Source organism: Blennius ocellaris (genome assembly GCF_963422515.1).
Source record: "Blennius ocellaris genome assembly, chromosome: 2".
Lineage (NCBI taxonomy): Eukaryota > Metazoa > Chordata > Actinopteri > Blenniiformes > Blenniidae > Blennius > Blennius ocellaris.
In genome coordinates, this window is record NC_137651.1 from 16,870,582 (window position 1) to 16,889,744 (window position 19,163).

The following is a 19,163-nucleotide window of genomic DNA, read 5'->3' on the forward strand; positions in this document are numbered from 1 at the left end:
GTATTTGTTGATGGCAAGTTCACTTTTGTAGCAGCAGACACTATAGTCACATTCAGACCAATAGCGAGACATCTGATTATTTGATTGTGTCATACTTCTAAGGTACCCCACACTTATTGCCTCTGTATATACTTGAGTATATCAAGAATATAACTTCAGACCTGCTTTCATTGCCACTTAATATTCTGTCTTTTGTCTGCCTGTTGTGACATTCGGTGTCAAACAGCAATGTTTCACATATTTAGCAATGACTGCAATGCTAAAAGCATCAACTCTGACTCATTGCTGCCATTGCACGCAAGTGATTAATGTGTTATTGTAATGGTAACAAGTTACAGTAAAAAGAAACAGGGCTCCATACTGCCAGTAGTCCTTCGGTGTGACTTTACAATGATTCAGTTATACTTTTATGACTCTTGATTTAGGTAAATATGCATTTACGTAAATTGAGTGGGTCAACTTCATTTCACAATATTTGCTGGCAAATCTAATTTATTTTATGCCTTATTGAAATGTGCTGCCATTAAAATGATGGTGTACAACCAAGGTCAAATCTGGACCTAATTTTGAACGGCTGTTCACAAATGTCATCAAGCCAAGTTGAACATGCTTGTCTTCATGTTCCTTCAACTAATTCATGTTGAAATGTGTATTTGAAATATGGAAAAATACACAGGAGTACTTAAAAAAATGACATGTATGAGTAATCAGGGCTTCATTGTGGCCTCGCAGAGAGTCTTGCACAGTTTGAATGCGGCATGATGAGCTTAACAGGTCACAGATGGTAAGTTAAACTTCCGGCCCCCCGGAGGGAGAGTTCTTACAGAAAAGAGGTTCTCGGGTCAATATCCCGGTAAGACACTGCTAAACAGGGTGAGAGCAGGCACACAGCCACACCCGCTCGGACACACAGAGTCGGGGTGACGGGCATGTGATCATGGCAAGAAGTGCAAGAAAACAGCTGGAAGTGGTGTTAAGAAGTCGACAGGAGCCGAGCGGAGAGACGTCAGTCTCCAAAGCTATGAAAGGCATCAAAACGACGCCTATAAGCTACTGGTTCGTCTGACAAACTTAGCGCTTGGTTTGCCACGGTACCATGGCGAGCTTAACACAGACTTCAAGACCATGACAGCAGGTCGACAACTTTAGTAGGTGTCAGATGCATCAGCATAACCCAGCCCAGACAAACATGCAGCTGGAGGACAGAGGAAGGGGGCACAATGCTGCCGAGCAGCTGTTTGTAGACTGTTGATAACTTCCAACATGCGAGACAGTACGAGCTCACTGGTGTTTGTCATAGCATCTGTTCTTCATCTTTTCATTTCCACGAGACAATCAACGGCCCCACATTCAAGTGTGAAGTCACACTTGGTTCACAATTGGAATCCAGTCTCCAGCCTTACGTTTTTTTTCCGATTGAGTTAAAAGGTTCCCTGTGTGTATTGCCATTAGCTAGATCCTATTCATTTAATTCTTCTTGACCTATGGCAATATTGTTATTCGGCTTTCCTCACACTGTATTTCAAGTAGGCCTCTGCCCAATTTATATGGCCGGCAGATTATAGGCATTAGAGAATTATTGGCAATTGACACCAATCTTCACATTTAGGTTTCATTAGGCCTGGGCGACAAACTGAAGATTTACCGACACCGAAATTTACAAAAATTACCCGACGTTATTTTGCCCATATATGGCGACTTTGTCGCTTGGAGGCTTAAAACCTTCACTGGCAAAGAATATAATTGGAACTCTTTGCAGATTGAGACTACTGTGGGTGAGATTTTTTATCATCGAGTTCTCTATTCATGCTTTTATCTCTGCTGCCACATTGAATGGACGTCGCCATCTTTCATGCGACCATCAATGCATTACTCATTGCTAATCGGTGTATTTATGTAATCAACTGTGTCGATGCACTAAAAATTGGCTAATATATTGGCCCAAATATCAGAATCGGCATTGGCCCACAAAAAAAATCCATATCGGTCGAGGCCTAATTTGAATAAGTGAAAAATAAAAATACAAGAATAAGGAAACCTGTTGACCTGGTAAAGTACCCTGCATTTCTTATTCTGGCTGAGTTGAGGTTCTATAGGCCCCCAAGGCTCGCAGTACACCGAAAGATATTAACTTCACATGAGCCATGGACATCAGCAATGAGGGTACACTGTAGAAGGTAGAACTGGTCGCTAATAAAAAAAAAAAAGAAGCTATTTCACAAGGAAAGCTCAAATACTAAAATGACCATAATTACCCAATAAATATTTTGCTTTAGTCCTGGACAAAACATTTTCAAAAGAAAAGGTTTGTTTCTCGATGAGTGTTTTTCTTAGTACACGCATTGCTCAAGTGTGGGACTTATCGCCAAATGAGTCACAATGTTCCACTAAATCAGAAGAAAAACAACAAACACCAGACCACCGTGGCCATATGTGATACAGGACTCAAACGTCCACTTGTTCTTCTTGGTGGTAGCCACACAGGACATGAGCGACTGTTGCCCATGGAATGAACTGTTCAGAAATGTGCTCCTCAAAATAACATTAGTTGAACCAACACATCTTGTACTTTCAAACCATGACTTCATTTTGAGACTTCAATCTTGCGTAAATCTGGACTGGCAATCAGCGCAGTTTTGCCTTTGTTTGTGCCTCAGATGCAGTTTACGCACACAAACACATCCGTCCTCCGGTAAACCCATTGAAGGGGAGTGGGGCATGTCTTGGCAGTTATTTCCTAAAGCCAATAGTTAGATGCATCCCTCCAGCTCCCTGCATGGTAAAGATGGAAGCTCTGTAACTTTCTAAGATGTCCCTCAGTGTGTTTAGAGCCTCCGCTTCTCATCTCGGGACAGTTTACGAGAGGAAATATGTCTGAATGAGCTCAACCCAGACTGGACTGTGGGAGGTCCCCACGCAGAAGAGGACCTATTTTTCCCAATAATGATTGGAGCACTTATACGTGTAGGCGGGAGAAGGCCTGGGATTGGATGCTGCGATTGGTTGATTGCTCCTGCAGGAGAACGTGGGTATTAAAGCACCCTGACCTCAGAGCCTGAGGGCGGCAAACTGGCAGTAAAAAAACATCAACAACTCTTTGACGTAAACAAAGAACCAAACGCAACGTCTTAAGTGGTCCCCGCAGAGCCAGGACCTGTTAATGACAGAAAACATGGCCCGCTGTCGGGAACAAAGAGGGCCGCTATATTGACTGGCTGTCAGGTAGAAACAGTGTGCAGTGTGCAACATCTGTCACCTCTTCATTATAGGTCATCTCACACACCTCTAACAGGCTTTTACAAGCCCTTTCAATGGTAAATAGCGTGTTGGCTGCTCCAGCTTTGGCTCATTCATCAGACATCCGCTACACTTCCTCCCGATGCTGTTCATCAACTTTGCAGGACGAAAGCGCAACCCCATTTGAAGGGATTGACATTGTTTTCACACAGCAAGAAAGGGCCTTTCTGCATGAAGTTTGCATGTTGGCCCTGGACTGGAAAACATTCTTCAGCATCCACAAGCTAAGTTTGGATAAAGCAGGCACAGAAAATGAATGAAAATATAGAAAACCTTTAGATTATCAGGAATACTTTATCTGATGAATTGTGGTATTATATCTCAAACAGCCAGCACATGCATCAAGTTAAATCCTTACAGGCGTTTTGAATTGAACCTGTCTTACAATGTAGCTAAATCAGCTTGTTGTTTCCTTCTAACCTCCAAAGCACAACAATGTCCTATCAAGATTAGAATCCTTCTATCAAGGTGGTGAGTCAGGGCAAGAACAAGATAATCCAGCACAATTTAATAACCATTAAGGTTTTTGTTTTGGGTTTTTTTAATCTCCAAAATGTATCACCTTAATATTAAAACCGACACCAAGATTTTTTTTTATCAATGGTGCGTAATGGACACCAGAGAGCTGCAAGGAAGTGCAGCAGCAGAACAAGTGCTTGGGATGAAGAGGGAATATTTTCCCAGCATGATTTTATTTCTTTTAAATTTTGATTAGAAATAATGCGGAGGTTTAAACATTTCGTTATATCTCACATTGTTTGTTTGTTTTATTTTATATTGAACATAATAGATTAAAAAAAGATCATTAACACACTTCCGACAAATTAAAGTAAATTAAATTAAAGTCATCTCAAGTACACTAGAGACAAATTAAAATAATAGAATGACCTTGCAAAACAGGGACATTCTTGAGAGTTTCAGATCACATATGTAGACTTCAAATTCTGTTGTTAACATTATGATTTAGATTGTTAATGACTGTTGCCTTTTCACTTGAATAAAGTCACAATGTGTCAAAATTAAAAACTATTTATTTCCATTCAATATCTCCAGTTTTATCTGTTCAACAAGAACCAAACATTTCCTGGAATGTCAGGAGGCTGAAAATCCCCCCAAAAAATATGCTGTACATTTTCTTTAAACTCTATTTGATTCTTGAAGGAGAAGCCTAATTTCTGTCAATCTACATTACTGGGCTATTTCATAAATATAATCATTTATCTTTATCTTTGAGGTGAGATTTCTACACTTTTTTTTTAATATGAATGTCCTGAATGTGTAACTTAGAATGTTCACAGCTCAACTAAAATCACGGCCTAATAGCAAACACGTAACAGAAAGTATTAGCTGTTAATGTAAAGGAAAAAAAACAATAACAAAAAAAGAAAAGTTAAATAAAAATATTGTGGCAACAAAAAGGAAAGAAATGACTGTATTACACTGCTATGAATCCATTTTGAATATCACGAGGGATCAGATTCTGTCATTGGTAAATGAATGAGGAAATAAGACCCAAAAAATATGCCCACTCATCAAGTACAGAGCGACATCAGCGAGCCAAAAAGCCAGTTGTTTACAAAAAGGAAGCACGCTCAGGCTAAAATAAAGACGTGAACCGTGGGAATTTTGTGCCAGTCTGCTTGTGAACTTGTCTTTGCGAGGCACACTGCACTCACGGCAAAATAACTGTGGCTGCAGAGCGACCTCAGACAGACAAAGCAACGGAGAAGACGCACAAATAAAGGCAGATACAGATAACCACAGGGAAAGCAAAGATGCGCAGCCGGAGGCTGGTTCTGACCCGGTTTGACCTTGTCAGGTCCAAATCGTTCCATCTGCCCGGGCCTGTTCGTCAGAGTCACACACATTAGCGTGTCAAAAGTTGAAACCACAGCTAAAGAAAGAGCTGCTGACAGTGGGAAAGAGCACGTCTGGTAGCTTTGAGGATATTAAAAAAAAAAAGGAAGCACGCCGTTGTGTGTGTGTGAATGCATGTGTAACCTGCTGGCCAATATACCACTGTATATGTGCAGTTGTTCCAAGACGCGTGCAAATTGGGAAATCTGGGGAGGAAGGACCCCAGAAACTCAACGGTGGGATGTGGTCAGAGGACTGAAAAAAAACAAAGGAGGTGTGATTACAGCAGCAACACACACCGAAACACAGCAGTTTGCCACGAATGTGTCTAACGCCCACATAACCTACATCCCGTCCCCATCCCACATCTCCCCTTCCCGCCTTAGCGTGTCGGAAAAAAAAAATGCAGTATGACACCAAGTGTTGCTATGGCGACAGAGGACAGCATGAGGAATAATATGGATGGATGCCATACTGAAGGGAAACAACAAAACACAACAACAAGGGATGGTGAATTCTGCATGAGCTCACGGAGAGACTCTGCTCGGTAAACTCCGCCATTCCTGATTTAAATGAGGTGAAGGACACTAGTCTAAAAGACGGCGTTGTTATGGTTACGAGGCAGGACGATGTCCAGGCATTGCTATTGTTCTCTAACTCCTTTTTCACCGTAAGGGTAATCGAGTCTCTTTCATACTGTAAAACATTATTTATAGACCCAAAAGATCCTAATAGTCCAAGTAGGTAATTCCTGAGGGTTCCTTACCACGAGCACAGAACCACCTGCACACACTTTGCCAATGGAAATAATCCGTCATCCATCACGTTAACTATTGCCACTGATTGGTTCAGAGTTTCGAAAGCGCCGGGAGAAACTTGCCAAACTCTGGTGTCAATGTTCAACAGCAGCTGGGCTGCAGAGTGAGAGCTCACACGAGCCAAGTACCTGTTATCGAAAAAAAAGATTTCTTTAAACACACAAACCCAATTTTTTCCCTCCAGCGGTTTATTACTGCTCTCCATAAAGCTGGGGGCTGCCAGTCCCACGACGTAACTCAGAATAATCCAGCTGGCAGGAGGTATCCCTCTCCGTTCAACTTGCAAGCGCCTCCATATTATGAAATCTTTAGTTTGATAGATCAGATTGTCGGAGTTTAGGGTTACTGCTTAACATGACATATATGTGACTATTTTCCAAACTAAACACTCCAGGTTTGTAGAACAAGTTTCTGAAAAGGGTCTCCTGGTCAGTATTGATTTTTTTTTGGTTTTTCTGGGGGTTTTTTTTGCTGCAACAGCACTGATATTGAAATTGTGGCCGGCTGTGTTGTAGCACTCTCTATCACACTTTATGAATACAATGTGATGACGTTGGGACAGTTTCATACATGAGACATATCAATGAGCATTAAGGCGTTAATAACACTAGAAATGATCATCCAGCACCATCAAATCAGCAGAGAAGTTCATTTGATTGGATGCGAAGCCCTTAAAGCCTGTATTACTGAGTGTGTACATGTGTCCCTATGAGAGAAGTTAATAACATGATCAACTTTTCAAACTTCAGCACTAATCCTCAGGAAGATTCCAAATGGATGTTCCACTTCTAGCAGATTCCTTCTACACACTTTATACAACCAGTCGACTTCTCCCATTCACACACACTCAAACTGTGACTGCTGCTCACACACCATTGGGAGCAACTTGTTCAGTGTCTTTCAATGGACACATGGGCATGGTGACATGGGCGATCGAACTACCGACCTTGTAATTAGAAAATCCACTCAACTGGGGCCGATTAAGTCAATACATTGCAAGCTGAGACTTTAAAGATGAGTAAAGTGCTTCCACAATGTTAGACATTTCTGAAAGTTTCTGTGCCGCGACAGTTTTGATAACTGGAATATGTAGCATTTGTTTTTTTTCTTTTTTACCATTTCGATACGTCAGACTAAATTTACTCTGCATTTAGGTCGACAAAATGTAGCGTCAACATCTTCAGTTGATCAAAATTGACTCATCGTTGACCTGTAAAACAAAAATATTGTGCATATTGTAGGTTTTATATATAATTTGTTTGCCTGATAAATTGTACTCTCACCTGAACATTCGACACAAAACAACAATCCTATCATCACAAAGGTTTTTATATGTTATATTGCCATGATTACCTAGTCAAAGAGATAAGCTTGTTTAAATTTGCATTACCACTTTACACCAGGAGATGGTGGAGTGAGTCACTGAAGTAGCAAGAAAAAAAAGCACAAAACTTTGCAAAAATTTTGCCAATGTGATGAACAGGCATACACCATTTTGCCACCAAAAGTGCATAAAAGTAGAAGGCAACTATTGAAAAGTTGTACTGACACAAATCAACATGTTCACTCATATCCGGAGGGTTGCCAGAATATTCACATTTTTCAGTTTCACTGAACCTGGAACCCTCCAGCTGAAAGAAAACCCGCCCTATATACTGATCTATAAATCAAATAAAATGCAAAAAAGCCAAAATTCTATTGGACTCAACAAATTTCACCCTGACTGCATGAAATAGAGTGAAACCATATGTGAACATGAATAACTTCATCAATCAGCTGCTGTGAAACTGAACTCATAAAAGGTCAGATTGTGTGAATGGCTTTCACCCTTTAACATTCTGAAAAAAAGCCAAGAAGCTCAGCGTGAAAACAAATGAGGTGGTGGACCTTTTGAACCACTTCTGGACTCTTCAAAAAAAAAAAAAATAGAAGTTTGAGTCTTTTAACTCCACCCTCTTCAAAATATACAGTATTCACAGATTCCTTACGGACACAGGGAGTAGTGTTTGAAAGCCACCGCAGCAGCTCCCAAGACACAGTACTGCAACAGTCCATAGCTTCTACTGTGTGTTCAGGTTAACTATGAATAGAGTGGGTTAAATGCAGAGAAGTAACTCCCGCAATGAGTTCAGTAAAGTGTCTGAAAATACAATTAACTTAAATAAAAACAAGAAAAATGGACTTGAATTCATCACATTACACCATGATTCCTCTTTGAAGTAGACTATTTGAAGAACACATGATGGTCTCTTTAAAACAAACTTGAAAACGTGTTTCTACCAAATGATTGAAGGCTGTTAAAGGGTTGGATTGACCCACAGGGGGAAATTGGGCAGCCGCCTTGAGGCGCTCAGGGGACCCGATGGCGGCCGAGAGGCCTGATCCAGGATTCCAACTTCTTCTCCTTAAAAGTTTGCTTCTCTCCCCCCAAGATTCACTCGCTCACACGCAACACCGGAAGGGATGAACATATAGGACATTCAACACATGTTGATCTCATCCATCATCCTCCTCACCACCACCATCATCACCATCATCATCATCATCATCATCCTCATCCTCACTGGGAATAAGAAACGGGGAAGAACAGTTCCCCGCTGTTCTGGAACACTGTTGCTAGGCGACACGTTCGGTGTCGCCGGTGGTTCCTCAGCAGGGGGTTTTGAAATGAAGCATGTTTCAGGGGATCGTCTATTCAGAAGAAGAAGAAGAAGATTGTGTAAGTGGACTTGGCAGGCAGTCCACACACAGGCCAACATCTGGAGAGCATTACGTGTGCAGGAGACGTGAAGCCAGGGTCGGTGCACGGCTTACCGCTGGATATCAAACTACGTGTCATTAACAACGAGCTGCTCTCCAGCACTGATTTACTGCCAGAGCGGGTCGCAGGTTCCTCCTGGCGACCGGAGGTTAAAACGGAGTGGAGAAGCATCCTGATGTGGAAGGAGAAAATAAGAGTGACACCAGGAGGGGGGGGAGGAGGAGGAGGAGGAGGCCTGTACTCCGGTGGGTTAATGTGGAGGTACACAGTGGGAGAAGCGGGCCTCTGGGGCCACGATGGATCATCCACACACCGGAACGTGTGTGTGTTTCACGTTAAAAAAAAAAAGAAAAAAAAAAAAAAGAAGAAGCCTCTTTCCCTCCACCCGCTCCTCCTCGGTACATTAGCAGACATTGTTGCACGGTTCCCCCCTCGACTTGCTTAATAACGTGAACATAGGTGCACAACCACCAGAACACTCGCGTGGAAACAGAACAGAGAAAAATTAAAATTACAAAAAAAAAAAAAAAAAAAAAACGCGTCGGAGTGAACGACGGCGCACACAAAACATCTGTAGCCGCTAAATGAAGCGTGTGTCCAGGCTGGAGCCGCACGGCTCGGCGGGTGTCATAGGCTTGGAGCCGTTTGTCGCCCCCCTCGACAATAAAGAGGGGGGGCGACAAACCCCCCCCCTCCCTCCAACACACACACACATACACACACAGTCCTACCTGCAGTCGCTCCGACGCGGGTTGCCACATATTAGCAGAGTCACAGGTTGTTTACTACAGCTCGTCGTGCTCTCGCAGTCCGGCTCACATCTGTTCGCCTCCACAGCCTCTCTGTCCTCCTCCGTCCGGACTCCTCGGTAATGGGTGATGTGTTGCTCCGCCTGGCTGCAGTCCTCCCGCTGGCCAGCAGGGGGCGACGCCCTCTCTACCCCGCCTGCTTTCTTGGCTGCACGGATGATGCTTTCATTGGTGTAGGAAAATCCAGCATCACGAGAGCCTTACGATTTAACCTTTTAAAGGACGCTCCTCAAATAGCTGGGGAAATGAAATATATCAAGTATTAATGTGCCACTTTACTCGATTGATTAAACTTCATAACTCCCTTTGGGGAAATTCTTATTTTTACACATTGACCAATCCTGTGTTGAGGATGTGGTGTGCAGCCACATTAAGATGGTTCAGGGAAGTGATGGGGGTCAAAGGGTCAACCTCAGTGGTGACCTGTCATCTGTGGGAATTGAACCTACAACCTCCCAGATCCCGTTCTTTAGCCTCTAAGCCACACCACTGCATGTATATATTTTCTATGTTAAGTATGTCTCTGTTGTTATACAGAACAGAATAGACAAACTGTCATGTTTACTATAGCAAAAAACCAAACGGTGCTTTTTGCTGCTCCGCAGCTCCACGCAGTTAAAAAAAAAATTCTCCACAGGAACAACACAAATACATCTTATCTGATCCTAATAAATGACAAAGTCATCTGTTTAAGTTTTAGTTTCAACAAGATTGACCAGGACATGTTAATTTGAGGCATCACTAAAAATTCCATGGAGCTGAAATGTTGTGTCTTTTTCACATTTTGTAAAATAATATAGCATTAAATTTACTTGAACTACAGCAGTCAGAGTTTAGGTTACTTATAGATTGCTACGCTGTCATTTTACTGGTCCAGCCAAACTTTGAATGAAAACCACACTTGGACTTTAAAATATAAATATATTGAAAATAACCCAAATATGACCAACTAAAGTGCATAAATATTAGGGAAATGGTCATATAGTTACTTGCATTAGTTTTATGTGAAGCTACTGAATAATAATAATAATAATAATAATAATAATAATAATAATAATAATAATAATGATGATGATGATGATGATTGTGATAATGATGAGGTGTGTCATTTGAAAGAATAGTAAATAATATATATAATAGGGCTTAATGGCAAGTACTAAGGCCTCCCAGAAGTCAGTTTGAGTCCAAGAGCATTTCTGAGAGTTTTATTGTTTCCCATGTTTGTGTTTTCTACAAATTTCCAGGTTCCCTCCACAGTCTGTGATGCTCCAATGACCTGCCCGCAGGGTGTGTTCTGTGTTCACTCAAAGGATCGACTCTGAATTGGATAGAGCGGCATAGAGGGTGGATGGATGGATTTTTTTATAGAGCACCTTTCAAAGCCAGCATTATAAAGTGTCTGTACAAACAGGAAATACTACAAGAATCAAAGAGGAATATCTGAACACAAAGGCAAAAAGAAAAAGTTGCATATCCCATAAAGCAATGACTAATATAAAAGTGTAACATTTAAAATGAAACTAATTTAGAACACAGCAGCAGGTTGTCAGTGTATAACAAAAATACATTGAAATCAATAACCAGAAAAAGGCTTTTTGATGAGAAAAAAGTCTTTTTTTTTTTTTTTTTAAGATACTGATGAAGTGAGCTGGAACTCCCCTGGTTGTTCTCTATGGGCAACTCCTCACTCGTTCTATATTTGATCAGGCAGTTCAGGCTGTCAGTGGATTGTTAATGTAAAAAATAGTTGGTGGTTTCAATGTAAGAGTATTCATAGTGTCCTTCATGCAGCCAGTCATTTAAATGTTTTTTTACATCTCAAGATCTATCATATTATCGTTTGATTGAAGCTTATCCCCCTTCAAGCTGCACCAAGCCATGTATTATGTCACTAACAGCACACTAGCTTTTCAACTCAGGAGAGATTTGACTTTTTTAGCAAACTGTTTTTAATTACCTTACAATTTTGGGCACATTCTAATAATTTGGAAGGCTTTGACAAGCATCTTGGATAGTTGAATATAGCCTGTTAGTTGGACACTTACTGGTATAAATTGATCAACTAATAGCCTTGGGGCAAAATGCATATATTTCAGTGGTTTTGCTCTTCAGAAAATATATAATCCACTTGATATTAGTGCGGAAACAAATAAACATCTGCTTCAATTTGCGAAACGAATGGGTTATTATTGACAAGCTTGTTCTGTAAAATGATCAAAAAAGCTCTTTTGTGGAATATATTCACAGCATTGGTGTGCATTTTGTTTCTGTCTGGATGAAGCATTTGAGCGAGTACGAGTGCAAAACTTAAATTGGAAACATTGTAGGGCTGAAGACCAAAAGGCAAAAAAACAATTGACATTGAGCGCCATGACACACTGTAGATGAGTTGAAGGCCTGAGAATATCAGTCATCCAGACGTGTGTAGAAACCTTGTAGAAGAAAGCAATCAAGTGAAAATGACCATATAAAACCTCATCATACTTGTGGCAGTAACAACATTGTTTGATGTTGTTGCTTTCATTCTCATAGTTTCCCAGTTTCACAAAGGCAGAACAAAGAACGATGTGCCCGCACATTTTTACAGTAATACTCCTAAAATTCCTAAATCCAAGTTTTACCAATGGGCTGTTTCGAAACAAGACGTGCTGGGAAGTGTTTGTTTTTTTATCCAAATAGCGATGTCTGGCCATTGTCAGAAAGCAACCAACACCTCATCTAGTTTAATGATCATCAGGGTAGAGCTCAACAAATCCTCTGAGAGGCCAAGTCTTGTGGGACCGGCAACAAGTCAAACAAGTCTGACCCCACAAAGCATTTAGAGGGCAGAGGTCAAGAACAGGGCCGCCGAAACAGACCATGAGCAAAGGTGAGAGCCAACAAAAACATCTGCTGGTCCTGCACTACGTCGGCTTTGTGTGCACAAATAGTATCTATGTAGGTGTGCTGAGTGACACGACTCCGCAGTCGCACTCTGTATTTAGAGATGTTTACATGGCGGAACATCTGGATAAAGCCTGAGGTCACGGAGCATGTTCTCATCGCCAGCACGCCATAAAAGGTCTTTCCCACGCCGGAAGGCTCAGTCTGCTGGGTGCGACCTTGAGATAGAAAAACAGAGGCTGCAAACAGGCAGGATCCACACTTTCATTAGAAGTTTAATGACTCCCGGGCTACAGTTAGGGTTGGGTTAATTGGGTTTTGTTTGCACTTTTAGCTCGTTATACCTAAGTTGAACTTGAATCAATTTGAAATTTGTTTTGTAGACCACCATGCCGATATATCTTTTTTCTTTCTTTTTTTTTTCTTCTAATACCGCTGAGCATGATGATCCTTGAGACCAAGGGTGGGCAACTAATTTCCCTTTTCAGTGCCCACTGAAATATTAGCAATTTACTTTTTTTAGGACACGATTTTCATGAGCCACTTTTTTTCTGCATCACTTTTTTCTTTTCCAACTTTTGTCTGGAAATCATGATTATATTTTTCTCAATTTATACCTCAATAAATAATTAAAGACAGTATTTTTTTCACTATCAATCTTTTTTTTCCCACAGTGAAACATTCACTTTGTGCGGCAACAATTGCTAACTCAGCTAGCCAAGGTGCTCGACACAACCAGTGTTGCAAAAATGGCCAATAATGTGAAAAATGTCACAATTCTATAGGTAATAATAACAATCATTTTAATTTGATTCATTTTAATTTCTCGGTGCCACTCTAAGGGCCACTCAAGGTACAGGGCCTCATGATGCTCAGGTCTGCTCTGGTCCTTCAGTTCATATCTGTTTTATACGATACGTGTGGAGGATGAAGTGTTCTTGGCTTTGAATCTGAAACTGTGGCAGTATGCAAGCTCGCCCTCATGCTACATGGAAAAAAAAAAATTCTATCACAGTGAGATATTTGAAAATAATTATTAATATCAAAATAGTACATTCCATTCAAAGATTGGATTACAGGTGGGTCGTATGACACATTTTTTCTATTTATATTTCAAATTTCAGTTGCAATATTGCCTGTTGTAATATTTGTTGCGCAGTATTACAACATCCCCAAAGTAAAACGATAAGCCTCAGCTACAGCATGTACAGGTTAGTCATAATGGTGGTATTTAGAGCTCGGCATCTTCTCAGGTCATAGTGACTCTGAGATTATCTTCTATGTCCTTCTATTTGTATTCATAAGACAAATCAATTCAATAAATATTGAGTTGATGGGGGGAAAAAATCCAAAAGACTCCAAATGAGTAAGATCTGGTTTCACTTGAATCTTTATTGTTTACATAATTCAACATAGATAGTAGATAATTATGTCCTTGATGTGTTTAAAATGAGAGAAAGAAATGCTAGGATTAAGCTGAGCCTACTTGGTAAAACATTGCTTGACCTTGAGAGGAACGACACAGCTGCACAGACAGAGAGTTTCCCATTGGCAGAACACAGAAGCACATAGAATTCCGGAGTGGACATCATCTCTGAGTCTCCTCCTCTCGGTTCTCTTCTTTTCCAATCTAGAGCTGGCACGGCTAAAAACCTAGCAACGATTCAACAGCTGTCAATACTACAGGTGGATCTGTACATCGCGAATAACATGTACACTGAGTATAACTTGACTATTTTTCTGTGCAGTGAGAAATATACCTACCTATTATCCTAAACATCACTGAAATACATGGAGTAGGATGGTAGGGTCACAGCACTCCTGCAAACCCACTTTCTTTACTATTCACACACCACTGAGAAATTGTCATGTGAAGAACAGGACAATATGCATTTTAAAAAGGCAACAAAAAAAAAAAAAACATGTGAGTAGTAGTTTTATACATGTATATATGTATGTATTTACTATCCACGAAATATTGACGGGGGAGAAATACAACAGCAATGAAAAAAAAATATAACAACCAACAACTAAGTACAAAGGGTATTAAAATATTGCAGAGAGAACATCAAATCTAACCATGCACGAAGTAAGGCAACCTACTGCATATGCTCTTTTTACTTTTGAAGATATAGAAAAAAAGAAAAATACGGTGTATGCACTATGAGAAGTGCGCCTACTCCTAGAACACCTGTAAGGACTATTATCACCACTGTCTGCTGAGTGTACACTTAGAGACGGGGGGCTCCTGGGTTTCTGGCCCCACCTACAGACAGACAGTCTGGTGCAGACTAAAGTCATCACTCTATTGTACAGCAGAGGTTACTGGTAGTGTTGTCCATCATCGATAACCTAAGTAATGCAAAGTATGCCCTTATGCTACAATAAAGCCTTATTGTGGACTTTGACAGGAAAATAGATGTATCAAATTCCCAGTTTGTTCTTTTTAAAATACAGAATACATTTTGGGGTTGTTTTTTTTTTTTTTTTTTTTTTTTTTTCATTTCTCCTCTTTACATTCACTTTTATTTTGCAGTTAATATTCTAGGAAATACTTTCATAAATGTACTGACTTATATGCATGAGAGTGTGTTAGTGTGTGTATGCACATGTATCAATGTGCCGTGGGAAAGCCTGTGATTGTTTCAGAAGGTTGTGTTTTACAAATCCTTTGTCTTGATGAGGGTAACCAAAGGTTTGTCATCAGGACTGTAGTCTTCGTAGGCGATGGGAGTGGCATCGTACATAGCAGGCCGGGACTTCTTCCCAAATCTGATGAGAAAATAAACCACAACAAAAAACAACAAATATCGATAGATGTTTAAAAAAAAAAGTGCTTTGGTGACAAAAATATAAATTTTGCAAAAAGAGTGCTGCAGTGTTTAATATTTGGAGAGTCAAGGTGTAAAAAAAAGGCAACATTAGACACAATTGTCAAGCATGGCAGAAATATTTTAGGTATCCTAGAATATGTCTTAAAAAAAAACACTTGTTTTTGGATCCTGCTTGTTAAATCCTTGTTTGTTTCAACATATCATTTGGAAATCGGATTGCTGAAAAGAATCCCGGCAGATTAACTGCTTTCAACAAGTACTCAATGATTTGAAAGATTGACATTAAACTAGGATTTCAGTCTGGGGTCAATCGCAACAAAAACGTTGGATTAAAGTCTTTGTGATCATACCGGTACAAATCACATCTGCTCAACAATCCATCTCAACTCCTCCCTTCACCCTGTCTTCACAGAATCCCATCAACATCAACGCATCAAAAATCCAGCAAATGAATTTTATCACCTCAACTGCCATCAGTAAAACGAAGAAACCATGATGGAATATCCATGTTTTCATTTGTGTGTAGGTTTGTAAGTTTGGACAGTTTGACATTGATTAAATGTGTTGGTCTGATTACTTTCTGGGAGTCAAAAATGAATTTCTACTGATATAGTGTTAAAAATCATCCAGATCTAGCTGAATGCTCGCTGACTGACCTGGCATGGCGGATGGAGGCGATGGCGTTGCTGAACTCGCTGTCAATGCTGCGACAGTTGTAGAACTCCTGGTAGGCGTGTCGTGATGAGCCCTGGTACTCGATGCGGCTGATGCGGCAGATGCCCACGATGAGGATGATGAGCATGAGGATGAAGGCCACACACAGAGCCCCAATGATGATATACAGGGAGTGGCGGGGCATGTTGGTCAGGGTGTTCTCAGTGTGTGCTGGCTTCCACTGCAGATCTGAGACACACACACACACACACACACACACACACACACACACACACACACACACACACACACACACACACACACACACACACACACACACACACACACACACAGAAGCATGCAGATCTGTATATGTCGCAGCTCAGATTAATGGCTAAGGACGTGCGTTGTGACAGGCTGACTTACAGATCTCACAGCAGGGCCCCACCCACCCAGGTGGACAGTGACAAGTGAAGCCGTTTGATTGGTCAATGCAGGTGCCTCCGTGGTGACAGGGATTGCTCTCACACTCATTGATGTCGACCTCGCATTTCTCCCCTGATCAGACAAATAGCGTTGCATTTAATGACAACTCCAGCCAAGAACAATCAGATGGGTCGTAGTTTTTCTCCTCGACAGTTTTTTTTTTCTTCCTCCAAGGTTTAAGATTTATCCAAAGGCGGCAGAGCTGGAAAAATGTGGAGGTGAGAGGGATGCCTTTCCCCAGCCTATTTGTTTGTCCCTCCCTTTAATTTGTGATTAGTAATCCTAGTTCTGCAGTTAGTGTCCTGGATGTTCAAGGCTTCTGCACTCACCCAGGTATCCAGGTGGGCAGGCACAGGAAGCATTAAGCCCTGCGCTCTCGCAGCGCCCTCCATTCTGGCAGTGCATCTTCAGACATGGATCCTTGTAAATTTCACAGTGTCGGCCTGTAACACATCCACATATGCTTCGTGAGAGGGGTGTGGAAACTAATCGCACTGCATGTTTAGATCTGTGAAAATGTAATTCAGGCTTGTTCACATGCTCACACGTACCTTCAAACTGTGGCGTGCAGACACACTCATAAGCATTGATGAGATCTCTACAGGTGGCGTAGTTCTGGCAGGGGGCCGACAGACACTCATTGTACTCTTCCTCACAGTACAAGCCATGATATCCTTTGTGGGACACACAAATACACAGTGTTTACTAGGGTTACCTTCTTTTAAACCTGCTGGTACTGTTACATTATTAATGCACGCCTGTGAGGGCGTTGCAACCTTTATTTATCAAAGAAAGACTTTGCTGACTTTTGTGTATGTGGAATAAAGACAGAGAAACTACTAGTGAAACCTGAAGGCTGGAGTCTCCTCATAACAGCAGCTCAAGTAGTGACTTTCATCTTATTTGCACTTCAATGTATAAAAAGGAAACTACTAAACTACGACTGCAGGGCACCAAGGGGCCATCACATTACAAAGACTGAATTCCTTATCCATTCTTCTTGCTCTATAGAGACAAAGATATTCTTTGGTTATACTTTAACTGGGTGCTCAGAGTTGTAGTGATTAGCACTCTCTCTCACAGAGAGAAGACGTACATGAGGGTTTTCTCTAGGTACTCCATGTTTCTGCCACTATCCAAAAGCATGTATGTACAGTTTGGTTGCTCCCTGTGAAGTTGTATAAAATATGGAGGATGGATTGATATTAACCATCTTTGACAAGGGCAACAATGAGGCCACTAGTATGAATAGTAACCTTGATGCACAGCTCTTTTGAATTGCTTGCAAGGTATCGTGCTTTTGAGTTTCAGTGGGATTGGACGTGAGGTCAAAGACATGCAGTGCACTGTGTTTTCCATAGGATGGCAGCTGTGTACTGAGACAGAAGAGGCCATCGACTGAAGAAATGTGGACACTACAATGCTGTGTTTCCCTTCTTTTCCCATCATACTAGCAAGGTAAAAACGAGGACAAATATAAAGTGCAATATGTTTGAAAATATACTTTTAGTGACCTTTTATGTAAATGTGTGTCTTTGGTACGAATCTAGAATCAGGTGATGAAGACTGGAAAAGAAAACCAGCAGGACTAAAGACTTTATGAGTCTCTCTCCAAATACTTAGTCGAAAGATAGACAGCTGCGATGTTTACTTGTGCACATGAACACACACCTGGTGGAAACTCAGTATTTTATTAGACCGTTCTGCCATCGACCACAGAGATCTGAAAGCACCGGAGGACCAATTGAGCTCTTTCATGACTACTGTAGCAATCTGTTTTCATTAGCTCGATTCCAACTTTGACTGATGATATTTCTCATTCGGGTTACAATCCTGAGTGTGGGTTCAACTAACCCTCGCCGTGCCGCAGTTGACTTGTGTTTGGGGAGGAAGAGAAGGAGAATTAATGAGGGACCTCTCGGGTCCTCTCTGTGAAATGCCACTGAAATGTCAAGTGCCTTTCCAGATCTATCTGCTTTCCGTGGGCTGGCGGGCTGGCGGGCTGGCAGCCTCTGAGTTGGATTACAGGAAACTGGAGGACGAATCCATCTACATATCAGCTTTGTTTCAAACTGCCAATGGGCATTCACACAGCTACACACATCCACACAACACTAGCACACGCACACACACACACACACACACACACACACACACACACACACACACACACACACACACACACACACACACACACACACACACACACACACACACACACACACACACACACACACGAGTAAATGTGGGGCCTGGTCTTTGACAGGATAGATTCCCTGGCTCACCACAACATCGCCACTACCTTGAACCTTGACTCCAACCTGGCCTCATTTGTATCATAATTTAACAATCAATATTTAGAAGGACAAGAGGTAAAGCACTTTGGAAAGAAATATGAAAGGATTGCAAAGCAAAAGAGAAATAATTCAACCCGGGCTGTGTTGAACACAAAGTAAGTTATGCGAGCAGTTGGAAAGCAGCAGAGGCGTGCTCCGCACCAGGACACAGCGGGAGTCACACTGTTTGAATAAACACAAGGAATGAGATGAGAGGAAGGATTATCCACTCGAGTAAAAAAAAAAAGAAAAAAAGAAAGAAATTCAAAGAGTTCAAATATTTAATCGTTGCTTCAAGGTATGAAAACAGACTGGAGAGTAACACAATTTGAAAAACACCGAAGTGTTTCAAAATCTGTGCGTGAATGACATAAGCAACTAATTATTCTTCATTCTGTGTTTTTGTCAAAGGATGACAACATTTCCAA

General features: G+C 41.2%; 2 protein-coding genes across 2 annotated transcripts in view; both read right to left on the minus strand.

The window, feature by feature from the left end:
• The window catches only part of pid1 (phosphotyrosine interaction domain containing 1), a 32,976-nt gene extending 23,384 nt beyond the window's left edge, over positions 1-9,592 (minus strand). The window contains exon 1 of the mRNA XM_080512551.1: positions 9,465-9,592. Within this exon, the coding sequence (XP_080368677.1) occupies positions 9,465-9,494 (30 nt within the window). The 5' untranslated portion in view covers positions 9,495-9,592. The remainder of the gene's footprint in view (positions 1-9,464) is intronic.
• Positions 9,593-13,874: 4,282 nt separating this feature from the next.
• The window catches only part of dner (delta/notch-like EGF repeat containing), a gene marked incomplete at its 5' end in the record, with an annotated part of 54,710 nt that continues 49,421 nt past the window's right edge, over positions 13,875-19,163 (minus strand). The window contains 5 exons of the mRNA XM_080510355.1: positions 13,875-15,197; positions 15,916-16,162; positions 16,340-16,471; positions 16,729-16,842; positions 16,951-17,073. Of these exons, the coding sequence (XP_080366481.1) occupies positions 15,086-15,197; positions 15,916-16,162; positions 16,340-16,471; positions 16,729-16,842; positions 16,951-17,073 (728 nt within the window). The 3' untranslated portion in view covers positions 13,875-15,085. The remainder of the gene's footprint in view (positions 15,198-15,915; positions 16,163-16,339; positions 16,472-16,728; positions 16,843-16,950; positions 17,074-19,163) is intronic.